General features: G+C 46.9%; 1 protein-coding gene and 1 long non-coding RNA gene across 11 annotated transcripts in view; one reads left to right on the top strand and one right to left on the bottom strand.

Annotated features, from left to right (window-relative positions):
• The window catches only part of LOC121075850, a 54,127-nt gene extending 47,196 nt beyond the window's left edge, over window positions 1-6,931 (top strand). For all 3 annotated transcript variants that reach the window (XR_005823196.1, XR_005823195.1, XR_005823194.1), the window contains 2 exons: window positions 1,630-1,739; window positions 2,821-6,931. This is a non-coding gene — a long non-coding RNA (uncharacterized LOC121075850). The remainder of the gene's footprint in view (window positions 1-1,629; window positions 1,740-2,820) is intronic.
• Window positions 6,932-7,037: 106 nt separating this feature from the next.
• Window positions 7,038-24,489, bottom strand: part of NTRK3 (neurotrophic receptor tyrosine kinase 3) — a 198,162-nt gene continuing 180,710 nt past the window's right edge. For all 8 annotated transcript variants that reach the window (XM_040569530.1, XM_040569533.1, XM_040569531.1 and 5 more), the window contains 2 exons: window positions 15,537-15,695; window positions 7,038-12,636 (listed from right to left, as the gene is read on the bottom strand). In XM_040569530.1, coding sequence (XP_040425464.1) covers window positions 12,451-12,636; window positions 15,537-15,695 — 345 coding nt within the window. In that variant the 3' untranslated portion in view covers window positions 7,038-12,450. The remainder of the gene's footprint in view (window positions 12,637-15,536; window positions 15,696-24,489) is intronic.

Raw genomic sequence — 24,489 nt, 5'->3', positions numbered from 1 at the left:
TGTGATTTGGAGAAGGGGAGACCACAGGATGGAAAAGGTTGAGAACCAGCAATTCAGTTGGCAAATAGGATACAAAGGATGTAAAAAAAGCCCCAAACTAATAAAACACGTGGATTGGTGCATGGGGTAAAAATTAATTAATTAATTAATTAATTTAAAAAAAAAAAGACTGTCAAAAAAATCAATTCAGCAAGCATCACCAGAGGATTTGTTTTCTGCTCATGCAGACTTTCAGTGACATTAACAGAGATTAAAATAAGCTGGTTTAAATAATAGTAACAACAAAATCTCTACCAAAATATCTTTCCTCTGGGATCTAGCCCCATCCCCCTCTCGTTGCCAGCTCTCCTCCCAGAGTGAGCTGTGGATCAGCACTTTCTGGGGCCAAGCCTGCTTGTGTGGCCGAAGGCCAGGTCAGCTAGGTGTAGGAGCAGTTTCCTGGATGTTAAATATACCCTTGGCATATTTTGGAGAGTGGTGTTTCTCCTGGTGACAAGACTGCCAGCATGGGAAATGCCTGAGGGTGTGTACCCTCGATTTTACCTGGGGAAACCTTGTCTCTTTACCTGACACACAAGAGGCAGAGGGAGCTGTAGTGCTTGCTGAAAGCTAAATCAATGTCAATTGTTTGCCTGCGCAAAAATCCTTTGTTTCTATTGAAATAACATGTGTAAAGTAGCACTTTGTTAAGACAAGGTAGGGGAGAGGAAGGTTATTTAGAGTATTTATTTATTTATTTTTGTTCTGCTTTAAGCCTATCTATACGAAGCTCTCATGCAAGAAATTGCCTCCCAGTTTAGCTGAAAATTTAAAGGACACTTCTGGAAAAAAAAAAAAAAAAAAAAAAAGAAAGAAAAAAAAAAAAAAGGCAATCCTTTTTCACACAGGGAATTGGCTGGGTGTGGGGGCTGAGCAGGGCAAGTGAGGGGTCTAAAACAAGACAGCCTGTACTGAAACCAGAGCAATCAGAGAGCAGAATAAATGCAGTGGAAATCATAGTATTTGTAAGGGTTTGAAGCAGAGTAGGTGGGACAGGGAGAAGCCCAGCAAGGCTGAACGTTTCTCCAAACCTTCAGCACTCATTCAGATGAGTACATCATTTTGTAGTGACTGCTTCCTCACATCCATAGCACTCTTCTGGTCAGAACTCTCTACTGCCTTACCCCAGTTCATACCTGACTTTTACTACTCTCACTATGGCTGACCGCTTACTGAGAATCGAGTCCTTGCCTATTTGCTTCCTCTCCCCATGTCCCAGCAGGCTTTCTTGCTCCCTTCCCTCAGCACCATTTGCTCTCTGAGCCCCTTATTAAATCATCTTCGCAGTCCCCTGCAATTTCTTCCTTTCTGGATGTCCCTTAGCATCAGAAAACTGGCCACAATTCCTTATTTTCAGGACTGTTACTCACAAGTTTTGAGGTTCTGTGTCTCAGGCACTTCCCAGTCCTCGCTTTCTCTGAGCATCAGTCCAGATGTACCATAGTCAAGACTGCAAATCACTGCTGGAGTATGTGGGGGAAGGATACGGAGGAAGCTGTTTGTAGGAGGACGTATGTTCTGGGGAGGGAGGAAGAGCCCATCTTTCTGGCCTACCTTTCTATCCTTTCTTCCTCACCCTATGTTTTTCAGAGATGGGATTGGACCTTCATGTCCCTTTGCATAGCTTCTCTTAGCGAAATCCCAAGAATGCAGGCTAACCAAGGTGGATCCTGAAGAACCTGCCTTCTTCTATACATGAGGTATAACTTCTTTTCCATTCAGAGCCTTCTCTACTGATGCTTGCTCTTTCCTGCATAGCTTTTCATCTTTGGCTGACTCTTTTCTGACAGTTCTCCATTACACAGTAATGTGACTTTTTTATGGATTGATGTTGAAATGATTTTCAGAGGCTACAGTGTCATTTTTATGCCCCTTACTTTGAATTTTCCAGGAGATCTGTCCGTTGATTCGTTACAAACAGTAAATTTAGCTGATGGTCAGAGCTGAATCACATGAAATAAATACTCAATTTCTAAACTGCTAACAGTATAGTCTCCCTCCATATGTCAGGCTGTCCCCATAGACTAGAAGATAGGAAATTTTCACAATCCAAATAAGAGACCAAACGTTCCCAGGTGGGACACAAGTGTGGGGAAAAAGTGGAGCAGAAGGTTTAATTCTGGGGGAAGAATTGTTCTCTCGTATCGGATTGATTGTTTGGCGTTTTAACCCATCCTCCATCACTTGAAAACAGATACCGGCTGCCCATTTTGTGTAGGAGGAAGGATGGGAGGGGAGAGGGGCAGGGTGAGGCCGGCAGCCGCTGTCCCCGGTGCTGATCCCAGTCGGTAGATCCGCGGAAATGCCCATCCTAGTGGCTGTTTTTTTTGTTCTTGAGGATTGAACCGGTTAGTCGTCACTGGGAATATTATGTCCCTCAAGGAAAGAGGGGTGTTAAAAAAAAAAAAAAAAGAAAAAAAAAGAGGGAGAACAACACACACCATCCAGCAGGATCTGGTCTCTCTCTTCCTCTCCCAAATCTGCCTTTTACCTTAATTTCAGATTTCAAGGAGGCCATAAAGCAGGATTTGTCTTGTATTAGCAGAAGGAGACAAAGGAAATTAAAAGTGAGGGGAGGTTTGTAGGGTAGAGATCTGCTCTTGTCTTGATGGCCAATGTTCTTTGTTGCCAGGGTGAATATTCTGATTCTTTTCTCATGTACAGCAGTGGATTTTCTTGTATTATAAACCAAACAATCTCTTTTCATATGCAATGTGTTGGTTTTTTTTTCTTGTATAATTTCTCTTCTTCTCTCCTGACATTCTGTTCCTAACATCACAGCGATCATCAGTATCCACGGCCTTCACTGACTTCAGACAAAGTTGTGGGTGTTCAACCCCTTCAAGGTTTAGCCGGCTGTTGCACAAGAAGGTTTAGTTACACAGCAACAACAAATCACTCCTTTTCTGATTATTTCTATTGTTTCAGTCTAGCTACATGAGAAGAAGTCTGGACTTGAACAGATCCCAGCCGGAATCAATCCCAACCATCTCTCCAGCAATCAGAACAACCTGCTGGGGGCTGAGTAACAGCTGAATTCTTGGTGAGAGAAATTACAGGCGTAAAACCAAAATCAAATAGACTCCTTGTGCTCATTCAACATTTCAAGGCATGTTTATAGGTACTGCTGCATGGCATCTTAAATATCTCAGTTTAAAAAGAAACTGCATTACTCCTGTTGGGGAAAATAATTTTTCTGTTCTGTCACTTTCACTGTCTTTGCCCCTGATGAAAAAGGAATAGAAATACACTGAATTAAATACCCATTCAGACCTTGCCGTCTCCTCTTTGGACTGTCTGGATACCCCAGAGATAGATCTGTGAAGATGAGAAGATCTGAAGGTCATCTGAAGGCCATCAAAACTGGTGTAGGAACATGACAGCTGGACAAGAAGCTGTTAATTGAAAGCTGGGGTTTTCTTGCTCTGTGAAGGTAGGAAGGGCTTGGTAGGTGAAGAGGTGACCTTGCAGTCCAGCTCCTAGTTGAGTCACTTCCTTAGACTCCTGCATTGCATCCCTCTACCTGCTCCCAAATCTGTCAGTCGAAAGAAAAGCCCAAGAGAAATTGTACCACTGATGAAGATCCCTGCATAAGGGAGAGAATTCCACCCTATTCCACTTTTACTTTCAAGATAGAGAGACCCTAATTCTCATACTAGGTAAGCAGGAGGGAAAACCACACAAACCACAGCTTTGAGCTCCCTGCTGAGTGCATCAAAGTAGAAACAAGTTAACAGGACAGACTGATAGACAGCTTTTCCCTCTAGCCCACCGAAATTCTTTGAAAAGGTATGAACAAAAAATAGTGTAAAAATTGGGGAGGGTGTTTTTTTACACTTTAAGAGGGAGAATATTCTTCCAAAATGTTCACAGGATTATTGAACAATGGATCAGCATTCGTTATAGACATCTGATGCAGAAGGTACATGGCTGACAAAGCTTGTGCTCTTTAATGGTCTGGGATTAAAAAAACATTTAGCAGATAATAGTATTTGCCTTGGGAACAGTAGTCAGGGAGCCTCGAGTGGGGAGGACTTTAGATACCAAACTCAATCAGCAAATTTGCCATTGGTCAAGGACTTGAGGGAGCTAAAACTCCTCTATCACATGCCTGAGACTCAAGTGCTCTGTAATCTCTGTGGCATAGACATCTAGGCACCATTGTGGACAGCACATGGCTGCTGAATGGTGAAAGCAGATGACTGGGCAGAGCAAAACCAGAAGGCCTCAAATCACGATCACAAAAGTCAGCTCTTGAGATTAAATCAACCCAGCCACCTGAACAGAAGGGTGTCACACAGCATTGCAGAAAAACAACTTACTACCAGACACAGGAGGGCTCTTGTAAAAAGCTCCATGCTCCCACTTCCCCCATGCCTCTTCCCACCTCCACACACACATACACACTCTTCCATATACAGCAAAAAAATATCAAGGTTACGTGTTTCCTGAAATAAGGTTGACTGAATAGATACACTTACAGAGAATTCTTTGTAAAGCTATAGCAAAATGAGTAAGAGTGCATCACTACCATGGGAAATAAAAAGAAAAGTAACCCAACTGCAATTCAGCCAGAATCATTCCAAACCCCAAAGGTTGGCCTCTTTTTTTTTTTTTTTTCTTTAATGTGTCTGACATTTTATGGCATCAATAATGCAAACAAAGAGGAAATCATATTTGCAGAACACTAATGCACGGATGTCTAAAGCGAAATACAATACTGATTACTTTTTAAATGAAGCCACCAGGTTTTGATGTGCTGTGGCGGTTAAATTGGTCCATCAAATTCCGTCCCCAGTCCAAAGCAACAGCTTGACCTTCTCTATAACCTTGGATAGCCTTCTCAGCTGCATTCTGATTGGGAATGGTAAATGTTAGTTTGAAGTGATCTTCCTTATGGGCCTGATTTCAGAAGTACCAGGAGCACATAGCTCCATCTGAATCTGAGGGGACCTTCAGGCATGTCACCACTTCATAGTCTATTCAATGACTTTGACAAACATAACAATAAACCTGCTACTAAGACCTGTTGGTGAAGGGATGGATAGGCTCTGAAAGAGATTTCCAGACGTACTAGTGAGATTTTGCCCTTATGGTTAGTGACTAATCTATTCTGCATCTGATAGCTGGTCTCTTGCTTAGACCTTTCTGCAGATGACTGCAGAGGAATGCCCGAGTTTGAAAATAAGTGTATGAATAAGAAGGTGTGGAAAAAACAAACAAACAAATACTTTCCCTTCCTCTTCCAGTTTTTTAGATGTTAGTGGTTTGATTTTTTTCATGAAAAAGTGGATTTCAGAGATGCATCTTGAATACCACAGACAGGATTTTCTCTACACATGAGGGTGAAGAAGCTGTTGGGCTCATGCCTCTTGCTGCTCAGCCTGCTCTTCCAGCAAAAGACAAAAGGGCTTGGTTCTGGCCTCTGCTTCCAACTTAACAGTGGGAGCACTGAGTTCAGGAATCAGGAGATTTATTTTGTAATGTCCTCTGACTTGCACTGAGTGAGCAGTTTGAACTTCTTTAATTTATGCAGTTCTGGTTTGGTAGACAGAGTTAATAGTGCGCCTGTGGGCTAGTGGGTAGGGTTGGATGCCATCGACTCTCATCAGCTGGGAGTTTGTCTGCCATTCAGTCCTGGATGAGGTCTGATCAGTGCTCTGTGGGGATTGCATGCTTTGGAGTTAATCAGTGAGAGCAGCTAATTGGCACTGGTTAACTAGTGCCGTTTAATTAGGTCTGGGTTGTTGGATGGATGTGTGAAGGGAGCTGTTTATCACTAGCAAAAAAAGTCAGCCTTGTGATGTAAACCTCTTTAGGGAATTAAAAAAAAAAAATCAAGCTGGAGCTACTGTCACTATAGCAGGGTAGAAAATCAGTTTCAGCAGAACTGGCCTGGATGAGGTTAGAGTCATGCTCTGTTGGGGTCAGAAATGATAGCGGCTGCTCCCCAACCCTTTCTCCTGTGCAGAAGGGTGGGACACTATGGGCTTCAGCTGGGATTTACAGGAGATACCCCACATGCATTACAATGAGCTTTGCTGTAAAATTCACTGCACAGAGGTTAATCTAGATGTCAACATTGCCTGACAGCAGTGAAATTACTCCGGGGCAGTGCTCCTTCTGAAGTCTTAATATAACAGTCAATTCCATCCTGCCTGCAGGAAATGAAAGTTTTCTGCTTTGTGTGCGGAATCATTCGGCGCCAATTTTCTCACTGTTTGAAGTCCAAACTGTTTGTGGTCTCGGGATTCACCTCACATTAAGACTTTTGCTTCATTTAAAAACTCTGCTAGTCAAGTCCTGAGAACTGCAAGGACAGGAGCTGCATAGGGAGAAAAAGAAGAGGGCAGGGGGAGAAATCTTCTCTCTCCTACCACATCGAAATCAAACAGCTTCACCAGCCCTCTGTGCTCTGAACGCAGTGAATGCAGCAACTCAGTTATCTAAATATCAAGCAACAAAGATTGGGGAGGTTGGAAACCAGCAGAGAAAGAAAGCACACGAAAAAATATCCGGACCTCCCAGAGCTATGATTTTCTTTAGAGGTATTTCAGTCCTTCCCTGCTGGTACCTTGTCCTAAGAAGCCAGTAGTTCAGCAGTTAAACACCCCGACAGAACAACTGCTCAAGTTTTTAGCTGTAGGATCAGTCACTTGTGCCGGGCGGGAGATCAGTTCCCACAGAGGAGTCCTGATGGTGTGGGGAAGTGATGGTTAGATTTGTTGTGCCTCTTTTCTCCTTGGAGAGATGCTACTATTGCGGGGTTAGCAGGAAAGAGGAGAAATACTGGCCACTCCTTCAGTCTAAAGAGACCAATCAGATTGGGTTTGTGAGAAATTAAAGACATCGAGATGAAAACAACCTATCAGCTCACTTAGTTCAGCCCCAGGAAAAAAAAAAAAAAGAAAAAAAAAAAAAAAAAAAGATTGTTTTCTTCTTTCTCTTTGGTCTCTTATCTCTTTCCTTGGTTCAGTTTGTCGAAGTTGCAAGCAATGGGCCTCCTATCACTTCTCTGAGGGAGCTGTTTCATTGCTCAGTAGTGTACTGGGAGGGAATAAGAGACATGGAAGAGCCCAAATGCTCACATTTTCATCTTCGAGCAGCAACTGACATCTCTGCCTGTGTCAGTTATGACACTGCCATCCAGAATGAATGTTTGAAAACACCTACTTTCTCCAGGCTTGAAACTCAGTATGTCACTTGCAAAGGGGACACTCTCATTTTGGGGGACTTAACAGCTTAACAGCAACTTAAAGAAACCTTAAAGGTGTACTGATGCAAGAGCCTGATGGGGAGCACCTTAGTGTTGAGCAAGTTTGGCTACTCCTGGAAAGCACTGCTGAGAGGGGAACTTTCTCGTCTTCTATTTTTGATACTCATTTGGAGCCTAGCTCCACTCTCATTCCTGGCCAGATCAGGAAACAAGGATGGACACAGTGCACCAAAAATTCAGCTACTTGCTTTGCCGTTTCATTAACCACTGGGATTCAGTGGGGTAAAGGATGTGGGCACTCCCTGGAGGGGAAAATCAAGCAAGATTTAATGCAACTTTTGAAGATCACATTGCCAAATGGAACACCCAGATTTGCACATGAATGACTGATGATTAAGTGTTCAGAAGTACTTATGGTTTTGTGGGTTTGCAGTGACCCAGGTCTGCATTCTTTGATCCATAGCCTGAACTCAGGGAAACTCATGCACTAGATTTTGGGGAAGTAAGAGCACTTCATGTGGAAGGAACAAGCTCATGTAGTATTATACTCCTGTCTGTGGCCACGAAAAACTTAACTTTGTCATTCCTTTTAACAGTTGTATTTTCTTACAGGAAAAAAAAATCACAAATGAACACAAACCTTGCCTATTTTTTTTCCCTGCCTGGATAAATGGTCCCTTGCTTTTATTGGTATATGTCTCCTTTATAAACCAGTATTTGCCCAGTATTACATCTAGAATGTCCTAGTGCTCTAGTATGTTTCTATTTTCCTTTGTTTTTTCTTTGCTTGTATACACTGTGGTACTTAAAATTCTACGCCACACTCCTGAAACCAGTCTCAATTTCCCAACCCAAGATACTCACTTGCCTTCTAAAACCAGCCCTTCCCTTTCCTTGGCTTTTTTATTTCCCCACATATTTTATCACCTTGTTCCGCCCACTCCTGGGGACAAGCAGACGGCTCAAAGCTAATGATGTCTCTCAAGCAAGCAGCCTCTCTAAAGGCATTCCAGACTTTTCACATTTGTCTGTGCAGCACATGCTCCCAGAGCCACCTGTCTGCGATTCAACACCCCATGGGCCTAGGCCCAGGCCTAAAATGAGACAGCCCAGGCTCTTTTGCACCCCCAAAATATATGCATCAAGGGACATTTAGTAAGACCAAACAGCAAATTTTTGTGGGAGACAGGGTGAGCTTTCACTCTGGCAAATCATTGCACGGCTTCCCTTAGCTACATTTCAGCTTTCATCTTGCAACCTGCCAGACCGTGATGGAAGGAAAAATAATGGCTGGAAATGACAAGACATGCCACTGATGAGCCCATAAGGCTAGAGCCAAATTTACTGCCCACAGTTTGCAGCCCTGGCATGAGATTGCCATCTCTACCGTGCACTAAACAGTGCCTTCACCACCAGGACAGCATCATGTCAGTGACACCGTTAAGGGACTGAGTTGGTGCTCACATTTGCAGTGCTCAGGAGCAGAATGCTGCTCGAATGGGCACCACGGCCCCTTGTCAGCAGTGCCCAGAGCAGCATTCCTCCCAGCTCCCTTTCAGGAAGGCCCTTCAGAAAGCTGCTGATGGTGGACGTTGGGTGGTGGGAACATCTGCCTGGGCACACTGGTGTGCTGGGAGTGAGGCCTAGCCTGCCCTGGACCTGGATGAGACCTGCTGGTGTTCCCGTGCAGCAGGGATAGCTCTCCCCTCTTAGCAGAGGCCGGGCAATGGGATGTCTCTCTCTTGGAAATGGAGAAGGAGCGCATAATCATTTCTCTGTCTCCAAATGCTGCCCACAATGAGACTTATTGGAACTCTGTGATGGTTTCCCCCATATCTGCTCTTCCTCCTCCCTTGACATGCAGTGGGGCAGTGGCAGGATCCCCTCAAGAGCCCCTCGTTCCACAGGGAAGGGACCATCATCCATGCTGAAGGGCTGCTCCTCTTCTGGCCCAGGGAAGGTTCTTCTGCAAATGAGGTCTCAGGGTGTTCACCAGGAACTTGGCACAGATGCTTTCTCTCTTTCCCTCCAAAACCAGGCCTCTCTTCCCCACCTGACCAGGCCTGTCATACTGAAAAGGGATGCAGCAGTTTCAATCACATCTCCAAAATACAACACAGCCCCTTCTTCCCCGCCAGCAAACCTCCATCCAGCACCACCAGGCTAAGGGGCACAGGGCAGCAGCGGCAGCCAGGGAGATGTCACCGCAGCTCGTCCTGCTCTTCTGAGCAATTGCTCACAATTGGCTTTGACAAAAGGGCCTTTTTCTGAGGCAGTCACTGCACTTGGTGGGACTAATAGCAATGCAGACAGCCTGAACCTTGGTCTGAGCCAGTTCACATCTTCTGGGGGCCCATCCCCTCACCTCTCACAGACTTATTCCTCACCACGTGGCCCAGAGGCCTGGTGAGATGCTCCGCTCCTGCGCTTGCCTCACTGTCGTGACCACACAAATAGCTGGCACGAGGTACAGGGCGGTCGGTGGTGGTGGGGAGGAGAGGAAGGAGGAAAGAAGGAGGGAAAGGAAGATATAGCTGTTATGCAGGATGGTTCTAGGGGAATAGCGTCGGCTATGGGAACACAGTGTCTTTAGGTAATTTGTTGTGTAAAGGCCTATGAAACTGGTAAAAAGAGAAATGAGAGCCAGAGAGGAGGGCGGACAAAATGGTGGCCTGGCACAGGCCAGCACAGTGCCTGGGAGCCACGAGAGCAGGAGGCCTTTTGGGTATGGGGCAGGCAGCCCCAGGAAAGGGATTTCTTCTGGAGGCACTGGGCTATGAACAGCCATCACTTGTTCTCCCTGCATACACTCTGAAGTCCTTTCAGCCAAAGCAGCCTGCATACAGAGAGCCATGCCAGAGTTAGCAACCCTTCAACCTGTCTTTTTCACTTCCGAAGATGAACCTAAGCTGGCGGGTGAAGAAAAAGGCTGTGTCCTTACTCCCATGTGGTTACTGCCACCCATCCCCTCACCTAAGCACAGACTGAACCCACAGACACTGCTGCCACCACAAACTTCCTTGGAGAATTGTCTCCTGCCTCATTTGAAACCATAAGGTCAGAGCCATGAGTGGGAGGTAGAGAAGGGCAAGAGATGAGGAGAATGAGGAGAGGATGCAAAACCTTCCCTTTCAGTAGCTGGCCATAACCAGTTCTCAGCCAGTCTCACCCATCTCCTCTTGCATCCTGGCCCTGAACACCACTCTGGCTTTGGGAAGGAGTCAAGATCCCTTCTGCATCTCCTCCTCCCCTATCTGCATTCCCTCCCAGACAAGCACCACATCCGAGCAGGCTATTTTTGTGCCGGTGATTGTCGCCTTCTCAAAATTGCCTTGACAATGCCTGTGGCATCCGCTCTCTGCCTCCTGAGAGCGGCTGCCAAGCTGAGGTTTCCCCCTCGTCCTCCACTACTGGAGGAAAAAAAAAAGCAACCCAGGAATGTTTTGTTTTCTCAGCCCAGTCTGGATGGGCACGATTCAGCGTTTGAGTCAGCCTTTCCCCAGATAGGGATAATTTCCTGCTCCAGGGAGGTGGGCTGTAGGGAGGATGCTGCTCTCTCTCCCTGGCTGTCCCCAGCACCCCCTGTCACTGCTGTCAGCCCTTTATCCTCATTGAGATGCAAGGCTGGCCACTGCAGCCATCCGCTGAGCTGTCTGCTCCTGAAGGCACCTTCCCTTCCTTCCCCCCTCCTCCCGGGGCTGCCTGTGGAGCTATTCTTCAGCCTCTGCATTTCACAACAGCTCAAAGGCAGATGCATCAATCCTTTCAGGGGATGGGGACGTGAGGAGAATGGCAAGGGGGCCGCAGGCAGGTGTTGGTAGGTTCCCAGCCATCTCACAAGCCTTGTCCCCCTCCCTCGCCCCCGCTGGCTTGTGCCTAAGGCTTGGACTGAGGCATGGGGCAGGGATGGGGAAGGGAAGAGGATGGGGAGGGAGAGCACTGGGATATGCTGACCCCATAGGCATGCTCAGCTGGCATGCAAGCGATTCCCAGCTGGTCTGCTCACTGCAGCCTTCCCCCATGCATGAAACAGGGGATGCAACCCTGTCTGCTGAGGGTCTACACCAATATGGCTGTGGTGTGGACAGCTGAGGGAGGGGGAACAATCCCATGGCCTCAACGAAAGTGAAGGGTGGGGAGAAAAGGCAGGGGTGGGGGATGGGGGGGTTGTTCCTCCCAGTATCGCCATCTCTGCCGGGCACAGAGAAGAACGAAACTCCTGTCTCGCACACCAGAATGGGTTGGGATGAATCAGGAATGGGTCTTAGGATGCCCCTCAGCCCAGGGGGGTCCCTTCAGTCCCACTGCTCTCCTGCCCCGCAGAGGGAGGGAGGGCTGGGTCCGGCCAACGTGCTGTCTGCGGGAGGGCAGCTGGTTCCCGGCGTGTGTTTTACCCGTAGGTGCCACAATCCTTTGACTGTGTGTTTGAAAGCCTTGAGTCTATACAGTTAAGAATCAGCAAATTAGAAAAATTGTCCTGAAATGTTGGAGGGAGGAAAAAAGGCAGGAAGGCAGAGAGGGACAGGGAGGGATGGAGAAGGAGGAAAGGGCTTGGTAAAAGAGTTCATCCAGGGGCACTGCCCTGGCTTTGCGCCCATCACCTGTGGGCTGGGAAGGAGGAAGGGAGGCAAGGACAAAAAGGGAGGACTGATTTCACACATTCAGTGCATATCATACAACCGGGGCAGGGCTTTCCTCCCAGAGCTCCTACCCAGGCTGGCATCACTGCTGTAGCCAGACTAGAGCCCTGCCCAACAGCCCGAACCATACTCACAGCAGGGTTACAATTCACTGCTTCATTGCTCGGGGGAAGATACCTTCTCTTTTCTTCTTTTCTTTCTTTTTTTTTTAATTATATATATATATATTTAAGTACTTTTTTTTTCTCCCTTTTTTTTAAGTCTTATAATTTTTTCTGTAACAGCAGCTTCTTTCTGTATTGGTGTGGAATTTATATATAGAGAGATATCTATAAATATATATAAGCCAAACTGCCTTATAGGTCATTGTTTTGTGGGATTTTTGTTGGTTTGCTGTCTGTTTTGTTTTGTTTTGTTTTCAGTGTTGTATGTGTAGCAGGCACTTGAGTTTATATGAAGATGTTTGCTTGGGAGCTGAGGGGCAAAGGACTTGGGAGGGGGAGAGGGAAGGAAGGACGGAAGGAAGGAGCAGGGACTTCTGACAAGTGGCCACTGCTAGCCAAGGATGTCCAGGTAGATTGGTGTGGCCTTGCCCAGAGCATGAAGGATCTTGTAGATCTCCTTGATATTGAGCCGTTGCTGAGGTTCTCTCTGCCAGCAGCCCAACATGATGTCGTAAACCTCCTTGGGGCAGACTCGAGGTCTTTCCAAAACTCGGCCTTGGGTAATGCACTCAATGACCTGAAAGAAAGAAAAAGAAGAATCACTCAGCACCAGCTGGATAATGTCCTGTCCCGGATACTTCCTAGCCATTGAGGGAATGGAAAAGCTGAGGAGCCTAGAGGTCTACAGATCCTCAGTGCTCATCTGTGTGTCAGAAATGACTGTTTTACATTGAAAAGTTTGTCTCCAGAAGCAGTCTTGAAGCTCCTCAAAACTTTCATCATTTGGCACCTCCCTCCCTCACTGCACCCTCCAGGCAGGAGGTTACAAGCAAATTGCGTGATGTTTTAATTGAAGTTGTCAGGTTTTTCCTGATAGTTGAAGAATGAAAAAAAAAAAAAAAAAGCTTTACAATCCCCAAACTAAACTGATATTTTACACAGCCGAAATGTTGTTTTATTTCCCTGAAAATCAAGAGTCCTTTCCATTGTAAAGCCCAGGAGAGTTCTACGAGAGAGTTCAGCACTTCTCTTTCTACCTTCATCTCCAAGGGCAGCTTTGCTTCATTTTGACACAGAAAAGCAGTTGAAAAAAGAAAAAAAAAATTTCATCTCAAATCACATCTGTGACGGAGAAAAAAAAAACTGCAGTGCTAACAGTTTGTTCTGGGTCAGGTCAGTGCTGCTAATGAGAGAAATGTGAGCTCTTGGACAGCATGAAATTCTCTTCAGAGGGATGCTAGTGGCATCCCCTAAGTGTCTGTTTGAGTTCTGCTCACCGAAGGAATGGATGCAAAGGGAACGAGGGTATGATTTGTCAGAGAGCTGCTATTACCTCCTGGCCTCCTTGGCTGGAGCCGATGAGTCCCGGCATTGCAGCGTGCGAGTGACCTGCCACGCTCTGCAGACAGACGCAGATCCCAAGCAGTGTGTTGAGGGAAGCCACCCAGCAAGGGGTGTTTGGAATTTATCAGTTATGAATAGTAATGGCCCTGCCACACAGCTCAACGGATACTTATCGCTCTGCTGTTTGCATATAAATGCAGAGGGGAGCGATTAGGATCTGCTGAAAGCTGGCCAAGGCGGATGCAGTGTGCAGAGAAGCCTGCATCGCAGGCAAAGCTTTTGGCAGCACTGACATGTGAGAGGAGGTAGGAGGTACAGGAGGTAAGTTACGGTTTCTGACAGGCGTCCTGGACATGCAGAGGAGCCCTGCGGTGGGCCCTGTCTCTCCAGAGCAAAGGGCACAGGGCTAATGGACTGGCCGAGGCTTTCAGATTAAGTTGTTCCCTGCCTCATCCACGTGCTGTGGAAGGGTCTCCTCCAGCCTTGAACAAACCTGCTGAAAGTGCTCTGGAGGCACAAGGCCACGCAGGCACTGCAGGAAGGAAGGCAAACCTAAGCCTTGGCAATGCCCTCATCTGAGGTGCTGCTGCTTGGCCCACCAGGCTCTACGGTGGTGGCCAGGCTGCGTTGCTCTGATGTCTCCTCGTCCAGGAGCTGGTGGAGGCATCAGTCCCCTGGGTTCTGCCCCCTTCTCCATGACCCACAAACGAGCCAAATGAGAGCTAATACAGCTCCCTCCCAACAGGATAGTGTGGTCTAGGTGAGAGCCCTCAGCTCTCAGAAAGAAGTGGATGCAGCAATAGGAAAGGGAATTACACAGCTCTTCCAGGGACGGTAGGAAAACCAATACCCTGCATCTGAGCAGCTCTTCACTATCCCTCCTCCTGCCAGGGGTACTTTTCTCAGCCCCACTACCCTGCAGAGGAAACTGAGGCAGAAAGCATGAGGACAGCTGAGCTCTCTTTTCCAGCGTGCCTCTCACCCATGTACAAGCCACATGTGCTCATTTGTGTGTGTTTGTATCTACCCTCCCAGGGAAATGCAAGAGCAGCTCATTAAGTAGCGTGACAAATAACTTCTGTTGCTGTCTATTCCATTGTTTGTGTCTCTAAAATGTTTGCGTGTGCTGATTTGGGATATGCAGTCAGGCCCCATTGAGCACACGAATGGGCAGGTATTAGAGATGTAAAGCAACACCTTGGATTTGCCATCTCTGCAACTCACTTAATTAAGGGATCTGTATCCAGAAAGCAGAAAATGCACATTTCTCATTACAAAAGGTGAAATTTCTGAAATCCATTAGATACACAGTAGGATAAAAATGTGCAAGGTTCCCACACACGGCTCTGTCAATGCATCTGGCTCCTCTTCTATAATACCCCCTGCTATTCTGAGCAAAAATCTTCCAGTGCATTTCTGCTGATGTGCCTCAGACCTCGGCTCTGACACTCTGCTAATCCTAGCCAGCCTTCCCTCGACTTTTTTACAGTGCAGCCCTACACTGTTATTCAAAGAAATAACAAGGATGAACCAGCCCCTTGGGTCCCATCCTCAAGGAACAGGGGCGAACTCTGTAATAGGTGTCCCCATGGCAAACAGCCCTGCAGAAGTGTGCCACATGCCATATAACATGCTTCAAACACTTTCTCACAAACTGAAGGCTGCAGTAACAGTGTCAGCTACAAAATAAGGAGAAAGAGAGCATAGGAAATGCAGGGCGACTCAATAACTTATATCTGAGCAGTAATTTAGGTATTCTGTCAGCACCCAAGAGTTTATCAGGGGCGGCTGTTACGGAGGTATGTCAGGAACTCGGAGGGCAGAGACTGGGGATAACCCATTACATGGCTTTGGCAGAGCCCTTTGATTCCTGAATGCCTTGCTTTCCCCAGCTGTTAAATGGAGATAATGACACTTTTGCTATCTGAAGTTTCTTATCTCTGTATCTGAAAAAAGAAATAATTTGGAAAAAAAAAGAAATAGTAAGAAATAAATTGAAAAAATAAATAATCTGAAAAAGAAATAATGCCAAGGAGAGGACCATCAGTGTATGGATTGCTTTGCAAGCAGTCTGGAAAGCAGAGATGGTAACAAGTAGTGTTTCCAGCTGAAGGTATCTCAGCACTGTTGTACCTCTGTGTTTGAGAGCTGGAACCAGGGCTGCTTCCCGTACGTGAAGATCTCCCAGAGGATCACCCCGAAGCTCCAGACGTCGCTCTCTGTCGTGAACTTCCTGTACATGATGCTCTCCGGAGGCATCCAGCGGATGGGCAGCATGGTGTGTCCTCCAACCTGCGGGAGGACAAAGGCACGAGGAGATCTGAGTAAACGGAGCCCTGGGAAGGGAGCAGCCCTTACATAATGTGAACAAACACAGGGCCTCCCCGTGAGCTCCATCAACAAGGAGCTGCTCGAAAGAGCTAGGTTGGATGCTGCCTCCCTGCCCACCCAGGGGCTTACCCACCAGTCCCACCTGGTTAATATGACAGATAGGGAGTGAAATGTATCGAGATAAATGACGTTGTCTCCTCCCAAAACGGGCTTGTAAAGAAATCAAATGACAAACTGCCAAGCACATCCTCAGACCCTACACTGGTGGTGAGCCAGGAGGCAAAGCAAGGAGCAGAGCATTCAGCAAGGTGCTGGGATGAGTTTTGCAGGGCCTCGGTGCTCTGAGGCACCCTCCAGAAATACAGAGAGGGCTTTGTCCCTCCTCGGCAAGGCTTGCTAAAATCCATACACAGGCATCTGCGCATCACCTAATTGCATGGAAGATTTTTGCACTCGTAAAACTGTGCTACAGGCCTTTTCAAAGAGTGCTTTGAATATGTAAATGACTGCAGGACCGCACTGCAAAAAGGCGGTCTGTTTGTAAAGAACAGGCTCTTACAGGCAGGGATATGCCCAGTGTTTGATGGAGGCAGGAAAGCCAGCCCCTTTGGAGAGCCTGGAAATGGAAGAGCCCGTGGGTGAAGTCCCATTGGGGTGTGCTAAGTGAGGGAAAGGCCCTCTCTCCATCACAGTCTGCCCTTCTCTAGGGCACGTGAGTCCAGCAGGTGAAAACATGCAAAGATGTCGAAAGCAGATGGATTTACCTTCAGATTCACTAGAGATTTCTAAACAAGTGTCTTTAAGCAGGGGAAGTTTTTTTTTTTTTTCCTCTGTTCTGTCCTACACAAGAAGCACCATCTGTGGGGAAGCAGCTAATTGATAAGCCCAGCCGGCGCTGGAAGCAGCACAGCCACGAGGCTCCAGCACTTGTTTCTGCTGAGGATAAAGTGTCCAAGGGTTTAGCGGTGATGAGAGACAGTGCTTTTGTGGTGCTGCTCAGAAGTCTGCTTGTCTCATTATGGACACCAAAAAAAGCAAGTGCTAATAACTTTGTAGCACCGCAGCTGAATCAAACAGGCAGAAATCTCTCTGGTCCTATGAAGGATTGGGGGAGAGGCTTTCTAGTTTTCCTGCACGTGTGTGGCTATTCAAAATAATGAGATCTTTGTGCTTGTTTGGATGAAAACGTTTCTTGTACAAACAAAAGCTCTCCTCCAAGCTCCTGGCTTTCCAAAGCTCCCACCGGTTTCTGTGCCTGATTAAAACCAGAGTGGGGAAGGGTCAGTACAGAGACCAGCCGCATTTCTTGGAAGCAGGAGGGACAGTTTTGGGGAGCACTGCCGGAATAGGTTGTGAAATGGGGACGGTGCCTAGCAGGCTTCCTGCACGGAAGGTGCCAGCCAGATCCCTCTGGGGTCTGACAGAATTTGGACCTGGGCTCGCCACATTGTGCTCAGAGGTCTGTGGACCAGCCCTGTTTCTAACTCTGAACGTCTCTTTCTACAAAAGAGAGAAGGAGTTTAAAAAGTCTTGGGAACATCTTTCATTCCTAAGTGCAGAGATGCTCAGAACTGCGATGCGTGAAGATAAAAAGCTCCGTGCAGCTCTACAGCTCCTATGCAGAGATGCCTCGGCTGGTGTGGTCTCATCTTGCTGCTCTGAACTCCCAGGAATGTCCTCCCTTAATGGAAATGGAAATACTCTTTCCTTGGTTTGTTCCTTTGAAACCCTGTCCGCAATTTTAGCTCTTTCCTGCTTTCTCAGCTTTTACAGGTTGCTTTCCCTTTCTATGAAGGGCTCCAAGGAAATGTTATCGACAGAACATGACATACATCAAATTTGATTGTTGCAAAAACTTTTGCACTAATGCTTACTTTTTTCCCCTTTAAGTAGCTCTAGCTCTTCAGTTTTCTGGCAATCTCAAAATGATTACATATCACAAAGCTCTCTGCATTTGCAATGTCCTGAATCTTGCAGGATCATCTGAGATTACAGGTAGTACAACGTACTGAGCACATTTAACTGCCTTTCGAAGAGATCTTAGGGCAGTTCAGAATCTATGAACCAGACCCTCAGCTTACACAAACAGTATGAGCACTACTGCTTGAATGGGAGTGCCCTGAGTCACACCACTTGAGGATTTGGCTCCGAAAGCAGCAGAGAAGCCAGTAGACCCATTTCAGTTCTAATAAACTACAGCGCAGTCAAGGTCTTTGGTCTCCTCTAGACACATCCTAGTGACAAATTGCCAGTAAAGTGACATACACAGTCAATAGTTGTCCCAAGGACGTGACGACATGATCTTGGCTTAGCTCATATGGTAGAGTCCAGCGACTGCCAAACTCTCTGTTTGGCATCTCTGCCCTCTATGTCACATGAGACGTATCTTTTACTAAAAATAAATCCGGTACTAAGTAATACATTAATTCTGGGGAAAAAAACAAAGCCAAGCAATGCCCAGAACTGTGCGGATCCTGACATATGGCTCAGCTGTGCTGATAGGTAAGAACCTGAAAGGTATTCTCTGCATCTCACACAGAATGCCACATTTCTGAGAGCAAATGTTAAGTCTTGCCTGCTAGCTAACTGTATGCAGAACAAGCATCAATTAAATTGCACCACAAAATCACTCCAATGCCTAGCTTAGCACACAAGGCTGAGTATTACATTTTAAAGCATTTCCTTTGACTGTCCCTTAGTGCTCCCACTGCAAACTGATTAGGATTAAAATTCCCATTTCACAGATGAGAAAACAGATGCAGGAAGGCAGGGAAAGGTCCTGCTCTGAAGCTGTACAGTGAGCGAACGCTAAGTTGAGCCTTCCTGGTCTGCAGTCAGCTGTACCCTGCTTTCTGCTGATGTAGCAAAATGATTTAGAGCTGAGCACAGATGGATTGAGCTACTGATGCCATAGGAAACAGAGTGTGTCCAGGATGGAGGAAATCTTTTGCATAACACGCAGTGGCTGTGATCTGTGTTATGCCAGCATCGACTTGCACGTGATTGCCACGGCTGCACGCTTCATTTACAGGACCAGTCATTGCCAACAGCATGAAAGCAAAATGATGCTATTAAATCAGGCTAAAAAAAAAAACCTAGATGCTGCTTTTTGGTGATTTTTTTCTTTTTTTTTTTTCTTTTGCGGAGCCTGTTTACATGGCACGTCCTTGGCTCTGGAAAGAACTGTTAGTGTGTCATTCGAATCTGAAAGTTTGCTTTGGTCAAGTCTCCGCTCATGGCAGGCTTCTGAACTAAGTGACCTCGTAGGACTCGCGGTCTTAATGCTCATCAAGAGCATGATACTGCTGAGTCTGTTCTGAAATAGTCAGGTCATCTTCCCACCCATCTTCCTCCATCCCTCTGGGGAGCCAGGGACAGGAAACCCCAGGCCACATTCAGGTGCACATCCCAAAGCCACTAAGGACAAAATGTCCTCCGACAGCAGCACTGCAGCATCTCCCCAAGAGGCACTCCACAACCTGGAAGAGGCTTTTGCTTTCAAGCAAATACGGCAAGCAAATCCTCTGCTGTTCCTCCCCTTAAATCCTAGGATGCTGCCAAGCTCACCCTTTCTCCTTGTTATTTTAATGCTTCATAGACCTGCAGACTGGCCTCTTATCCCATTGCCTTGGCTGTCTAGCTTTGCTTGACATTTTTAGCTCTAACTTCCTCTCCCTAGATCAACTCCTCATGCCCACATTGACATGTTATTCCCGCTGCTTTGCTCTTTCGGTTTGCAGTGCTATCCTGGTAATAAATAGAGCAGTCAGTGTGTATCCTCTGAGCTGCCAAAGTTTCCTTCTTCTGTTTCCATCTCAGGGTTGCAGCATCGTCCACTCATTTCCATCACCTCCTAATGGATACTCCCAAGGGCACGACCTGGTCTCCAGCCACAGGTTTCTGATACTCCAGGGCACCGAGGCTGTGCTCTGAAGCTTCATTACACATCCAAGCCCCCAGACGGCGAGATAACCAGCCACCCTCTTTGAGCAGCTTATTGCTGTATTACAGCTGAACCTCGGGGAGCTGGGGGAGGTTCGTGAAAGGCCAGCGTTAATGGCCATTAGGGAGAGAGATAATTACTTAATGCTAGTACAGCACTTTGAAGATGTAAAGCTATATAAGTGCTATGTACAAGTAGTATTATAAGGCTCTAGGTTTGTCTGCTAGGAAGGAAAGCGGGTGTCTAGGGAAAGGATTCTCCTTGTCCCAGCTTTCTGAATGACATCCAGCTGATTAGGAAGGGAAAAGATGACATGTCATCCCCGATGAGTTCGACAGTACAGCAGCAGGTAGTGGAGCAGCAGCGTTCAGCAAAGGCACTGCAATATATCTGCAGTTTGGGCCACTTGCAGAGATAACATGAAAAATCAAAACCAGAGCAGAGCTGAAAAACCCTCATGAGAACTTTGTATGCGCGGGAATCCAGACCTCAAAGCTCTGAAGGCAGGTATTAGCAGGCAGCACTGCTTCCCCCCTCCTGGCCCCCACGCTAGCTCCAGGGCTGTACCCCAAGGCAGCATTCAGAGGGGGCTGCTGAGCCATCCACGCCGTGCTCACAGCTGAGGGCTGCTTCAGAGATCTCAGCTCACAATGGAATTTGCTCTCTGGCATGCTATAAAGCTGTGTTTTCTTTTTCCTTTTGTGCAGTTGCCTTCCCAACTTTGAAGTAAAAAAGAAAAAAAAAAAAAGTAAATAAATCAGTGCTTTGCTTCCCAAGGTCATTTGACATTTGTTTTCCAAGGCCATCTGACAGCTGTATTCCTGCTCCTGGCTTACTTTGGGGATGTTCTGCTCCTGCTCCTGCCTTGGGAAAGTCACAAGAACCACCATGAGGTGTCCTTGTATGGTGCAGCATTGCTTGATCTTCCCTTAGCATGCAGGAAGCTGGGATGTTTGAGTTTGTACAGAATCACGTAGCAGTAGTGGAGACCTTGGCACTATTTCTCTCCAGGAGAACCCACTCAACACATCACCTCTTTTTAGAGGTAGCGATAAGACACGTTCCCTGACTGCTGCCTCGGTTCCTGCTGCTGTAGGTAGGGATGACCCGGGCTCCTCTTTAATTGCAGACCTGGCTGTCATCCCGGGCTGGGCTGCACTACAACACGTGTCCTTTAGACCTCAGCTCTAGGAGCTGGGTGATCCCTGGAAGATTAATTCTGACCATTCCCCCAGCAGCCAGATGTACGGCCTCATCAGGACAAAAAAAAAGGTAATGGAAACGAGAAGCACAGAAAGCTGCATGTTTTGGCTAAGTTGAGTTCTTGGACAAAATAAAAATAAAAATAAAATTGAACAAAACCACTGTAGATTGTGCCCTTGTGAGCTGAAGTTTGTCAAATAAGGTTGGGGCAGGAGAAGGTGGCTTCTCAGGGAGAAGGCAAAGGGATGTACATGCTCGTGGGTGAAAATTTTCTAGGAGGAGACAGTCCTTCCTTGCCATCAGTGCTGGATCCAGAACTGAGAGACATCTAACTATCAATCAGATGTGCCAGCATTTTACCTGTGTGAATCCCGAGAGATCCCTGGGCAAAAGCAGAGGGATCAACTCTGACATGCCAGCCAGATCGGGGCTTTGCTAATGGTTAGCTGTCCCAGAGTTCATGGTCTCAACTACCACCTTACTGGGCTCTTAAGCCCCTAAGTACTTTACATCAGAGGCAGCTGCATTAAAGTGCACGTTGTGACTGGTTGTGATTCCCCAGTACTTCATCTGTAATTTCCTTTCGGTTTATTCAGGAAGGAAGGTGCTAGCTGTATCTTAGACAGCACCATTTCCAGAGTTATTCTCGCCTCAGAAATCCCAGAGCTGTTCTCCTGACTCTGAAAGGCATCGTGGCTGTACCAGCCGCAGGCTGAAGCCCCCGGTCCCTCCTCTTCTAAAAAATTTGTAAGATGTCCCTGCAAACTCTCTCAACTGAGGTCTTGCCTTCAAGTCTTGTACCTTTGCTGTCCCCGCTGTCACAGCCAGTGCTGAAGGTGGGTTTTAACACTGTCAACAAACAGCGAAAAGCTTCTGCCAAACATTTCAACTGACTCGACTCATTGCGTCCTCTCCGTGCATCACTCTGCATGTGTTTGCTGCACTCTCTGGGCATGGTCTGATCCTGTGCCCATCCTCACCCCCCCTGCACCCAACCATCTCTCCCAGGCCCTGGAGGTGCTGCAGTGTGGGGCTTGCAGCCTACTCCTCTGCATGCCAGTGAGTGAAGACACCATTTATAGCTATCTGCAAGGGGTCACAGAGGGTTTCGGGGGCTTACATGGTGCAGAGTGACCGTAGCCATATCTGTTATGTGCACGCACCTGCACTGGGTGTCCCAGACTCACCCAAAGCAGGAGAGGTGCCTGCTGCCAGAAATTGGACTTACCCAGGGAGAACATGGGGAAAGCAACCAACTGTCCCTGTCGCGAGGTGATGTAAGGAGCCAGATGGACTTGTTCAGGAGCAGGGAGAGCTCAGGCAGGGTTAATGCGAAACTGAGAAGGGGGTGAGACCTTCCTGCTGTCAGTTGGACTCTTTGGCAAGGGACTGTTTGTTCCCCCCAGCTGCACATACTGTGTTTAAACATGAGCCTAAGAATAAAGCCTGCCATTGACATTGTTTTTCCTTACTTCATTTAACAAACTAGTTGCTTTATGACCTGTAATTCTGCATCACGTTGAATCAAGCAGTGTAATTTGCAAGCAGGGACGGTGGCCTTTCTCCCTGTTCCCCTCATCTCTGCTCCACTGAGTGTGTTTTAATCCCACGGTTTTCAGCATTCCTAATGAGCCATTAACAAGCTGCCAATTACTTACGCAAATGAGGGGGGGCAGACATGGAGGGGTGGCTGTAGCTAGAGGTAAATTCTGCTACCTCAAAACGGCCTGAGATAAATCACTGCTTCTCTAAGAGCTGCCTGTACCCAAGAGTCCTCTCACTTATATTATCTGCCATCTAAAAATGCCAGGGGTAATGCAGAGGATGGTTAAGAAAAGGGAAACAGAGGAGTAATTGCACATATATTTTTAATTATGTTTGCCAATAATCTATTTGGTGCGCTCCTTACCACAGATCACCACTCCCCTTTCCTTCCCAGCTCTCAAAGCAGCTAGGAGAGGGCTGCGCAACCAGCCTGCAGAGGAACAAGGGCCAGTTTCTCATTTTCATGTAAAAATAAATGTTCCAAAAATAATGATCTCCATCACGAACATGGGACGTGAGCTATGAGGAAGATATATATGGGAAGAGCAACTTTAGTTTGCAAAGCACTTGGAAAAGAGGTCAATGAGGCCACCTCAACTCTCGTCCTACCAGGTGCTGCTATAGACTCCTGCCCCCCAGGCCCACCTACTGAAAGCTTTGTGGGGCCCAGAATGAAGATACCCCACATTAGGACATCTCAGACAGCTGAGGGAAGTGGGAGCACTGGGATGGATTCACCAGTGGGACACCCGATGGCCTCCTAGGAGTCCCACTGCTTGGCTGTGGCTTGGTGCTGGGTGGCTGGTCAGAGGGATGCATGCAGATAGAGGCCTCTGCGTTTTTTTTGCACCACAGCCCCCACACGGGCACTCCATCCAGCATAATCTGGTAAGCCACTAAACCCTTTTAAACTCCAGCCATCAGATAACCAGTTTGTCAGGCACCACATGGATTTACTGATTTTCTCCACAAGGTAGGAGACCCTGGCACCGCACCGCACTCTTTTTTAGGGCGGACATGCTCAGAGATGTGCAATACCCATGAAACAGCACAGCTATTAGCTGGTTCCAACTTCAAAGGGGATCTGCAGTCTGCAAAGACTGCGAGCACCAACAGAAATTGTCCATGACTGATCTGCATTATCGTTTTGCAGTGAGCCGGTAATAGTACAAGAAGTGTTTAATAGCTCAAAAGCTAATCAGATAGAGGCTAAGTTAAACCATCACGATGCAAGGAACATGTCCATCAGGATTCTACTCTTGTGGCAACACAGGGAATGAAAATCAGCTCGGTTTCTGGCTCCAGAAAGTAGGAAGAATATTTGACCAATAAATCCTAACCTGGCGATATAAAAGCAACATCTCGTCGTGGCCTGAGAAATGCAGCTTAGGAAATAATACCATTAAAGCACTTGCATGTGCTATCACTCTATGCTAAAATGCTTTCAGATTGGTATCTCATAATCTCCCCTTCCATCGTTCCTCTCTGTCTGTCCTGACAGTGACTCCCCTCTGGGTAACCAATAATGCTCCGTCTTCGTCTGCAGCCAGAGCCATCCCTGACTGACGACTCTACATGATTTAGATAAGGCTCCATTACTTAACTTCTGGATACTGGATAATCAGTTCAACTGCCTTGGCATTAATCATAATAATATTCAAAATTCATTAGGCTAGATTGTTTGGGAATCTATTTCTTATTAATGTCAGATTCACTGAGCATAGGCCTGGCAGCAGAGAGACACAAATTTAATACAACGCAGGGCATGGGGACTCCCAGCAGAAGCAGAGCCCCTTCCCTTACACACAGCTGGGTGCTGAGCTGACAGTCTGTCATCTGGGAGGGCTGGTGGATAGCAGAGAAACACCGTGAGCATGCTGCCTGCCGGCTCACCAAGGGGCATCTATAGAAATGTGTAGAGTGTGGAGATTCTGGGGAGTCAGCTCCTCATGTAAATCTTAATAGCATCTGTTATATCCAAAAATTGGGCAGGCAACTTGGAGATTTTTGTGCACAATCGTAGTGTGGAGGCACAAAAAATAAAAGTCTCTTTATGATAGGAAT

This window comes from Cygnus olor, chromosome 11 (assembly GCF_009769625.2).
Source record: "Cygnus olor isolate bCygOlo1 chromosome 11, bCygOlo1.pri.v2, whole genome shotgun sequence".
Classification (NCBI taxonomy): Eukaryota; Metazoa; Chordata; class Aves; order Anseriformes; family Anatidae; genus Cygnus; species Cygnus olor.
This window is presented reverse-complemented; position numbering and strand designations above follow the sequence as displayed.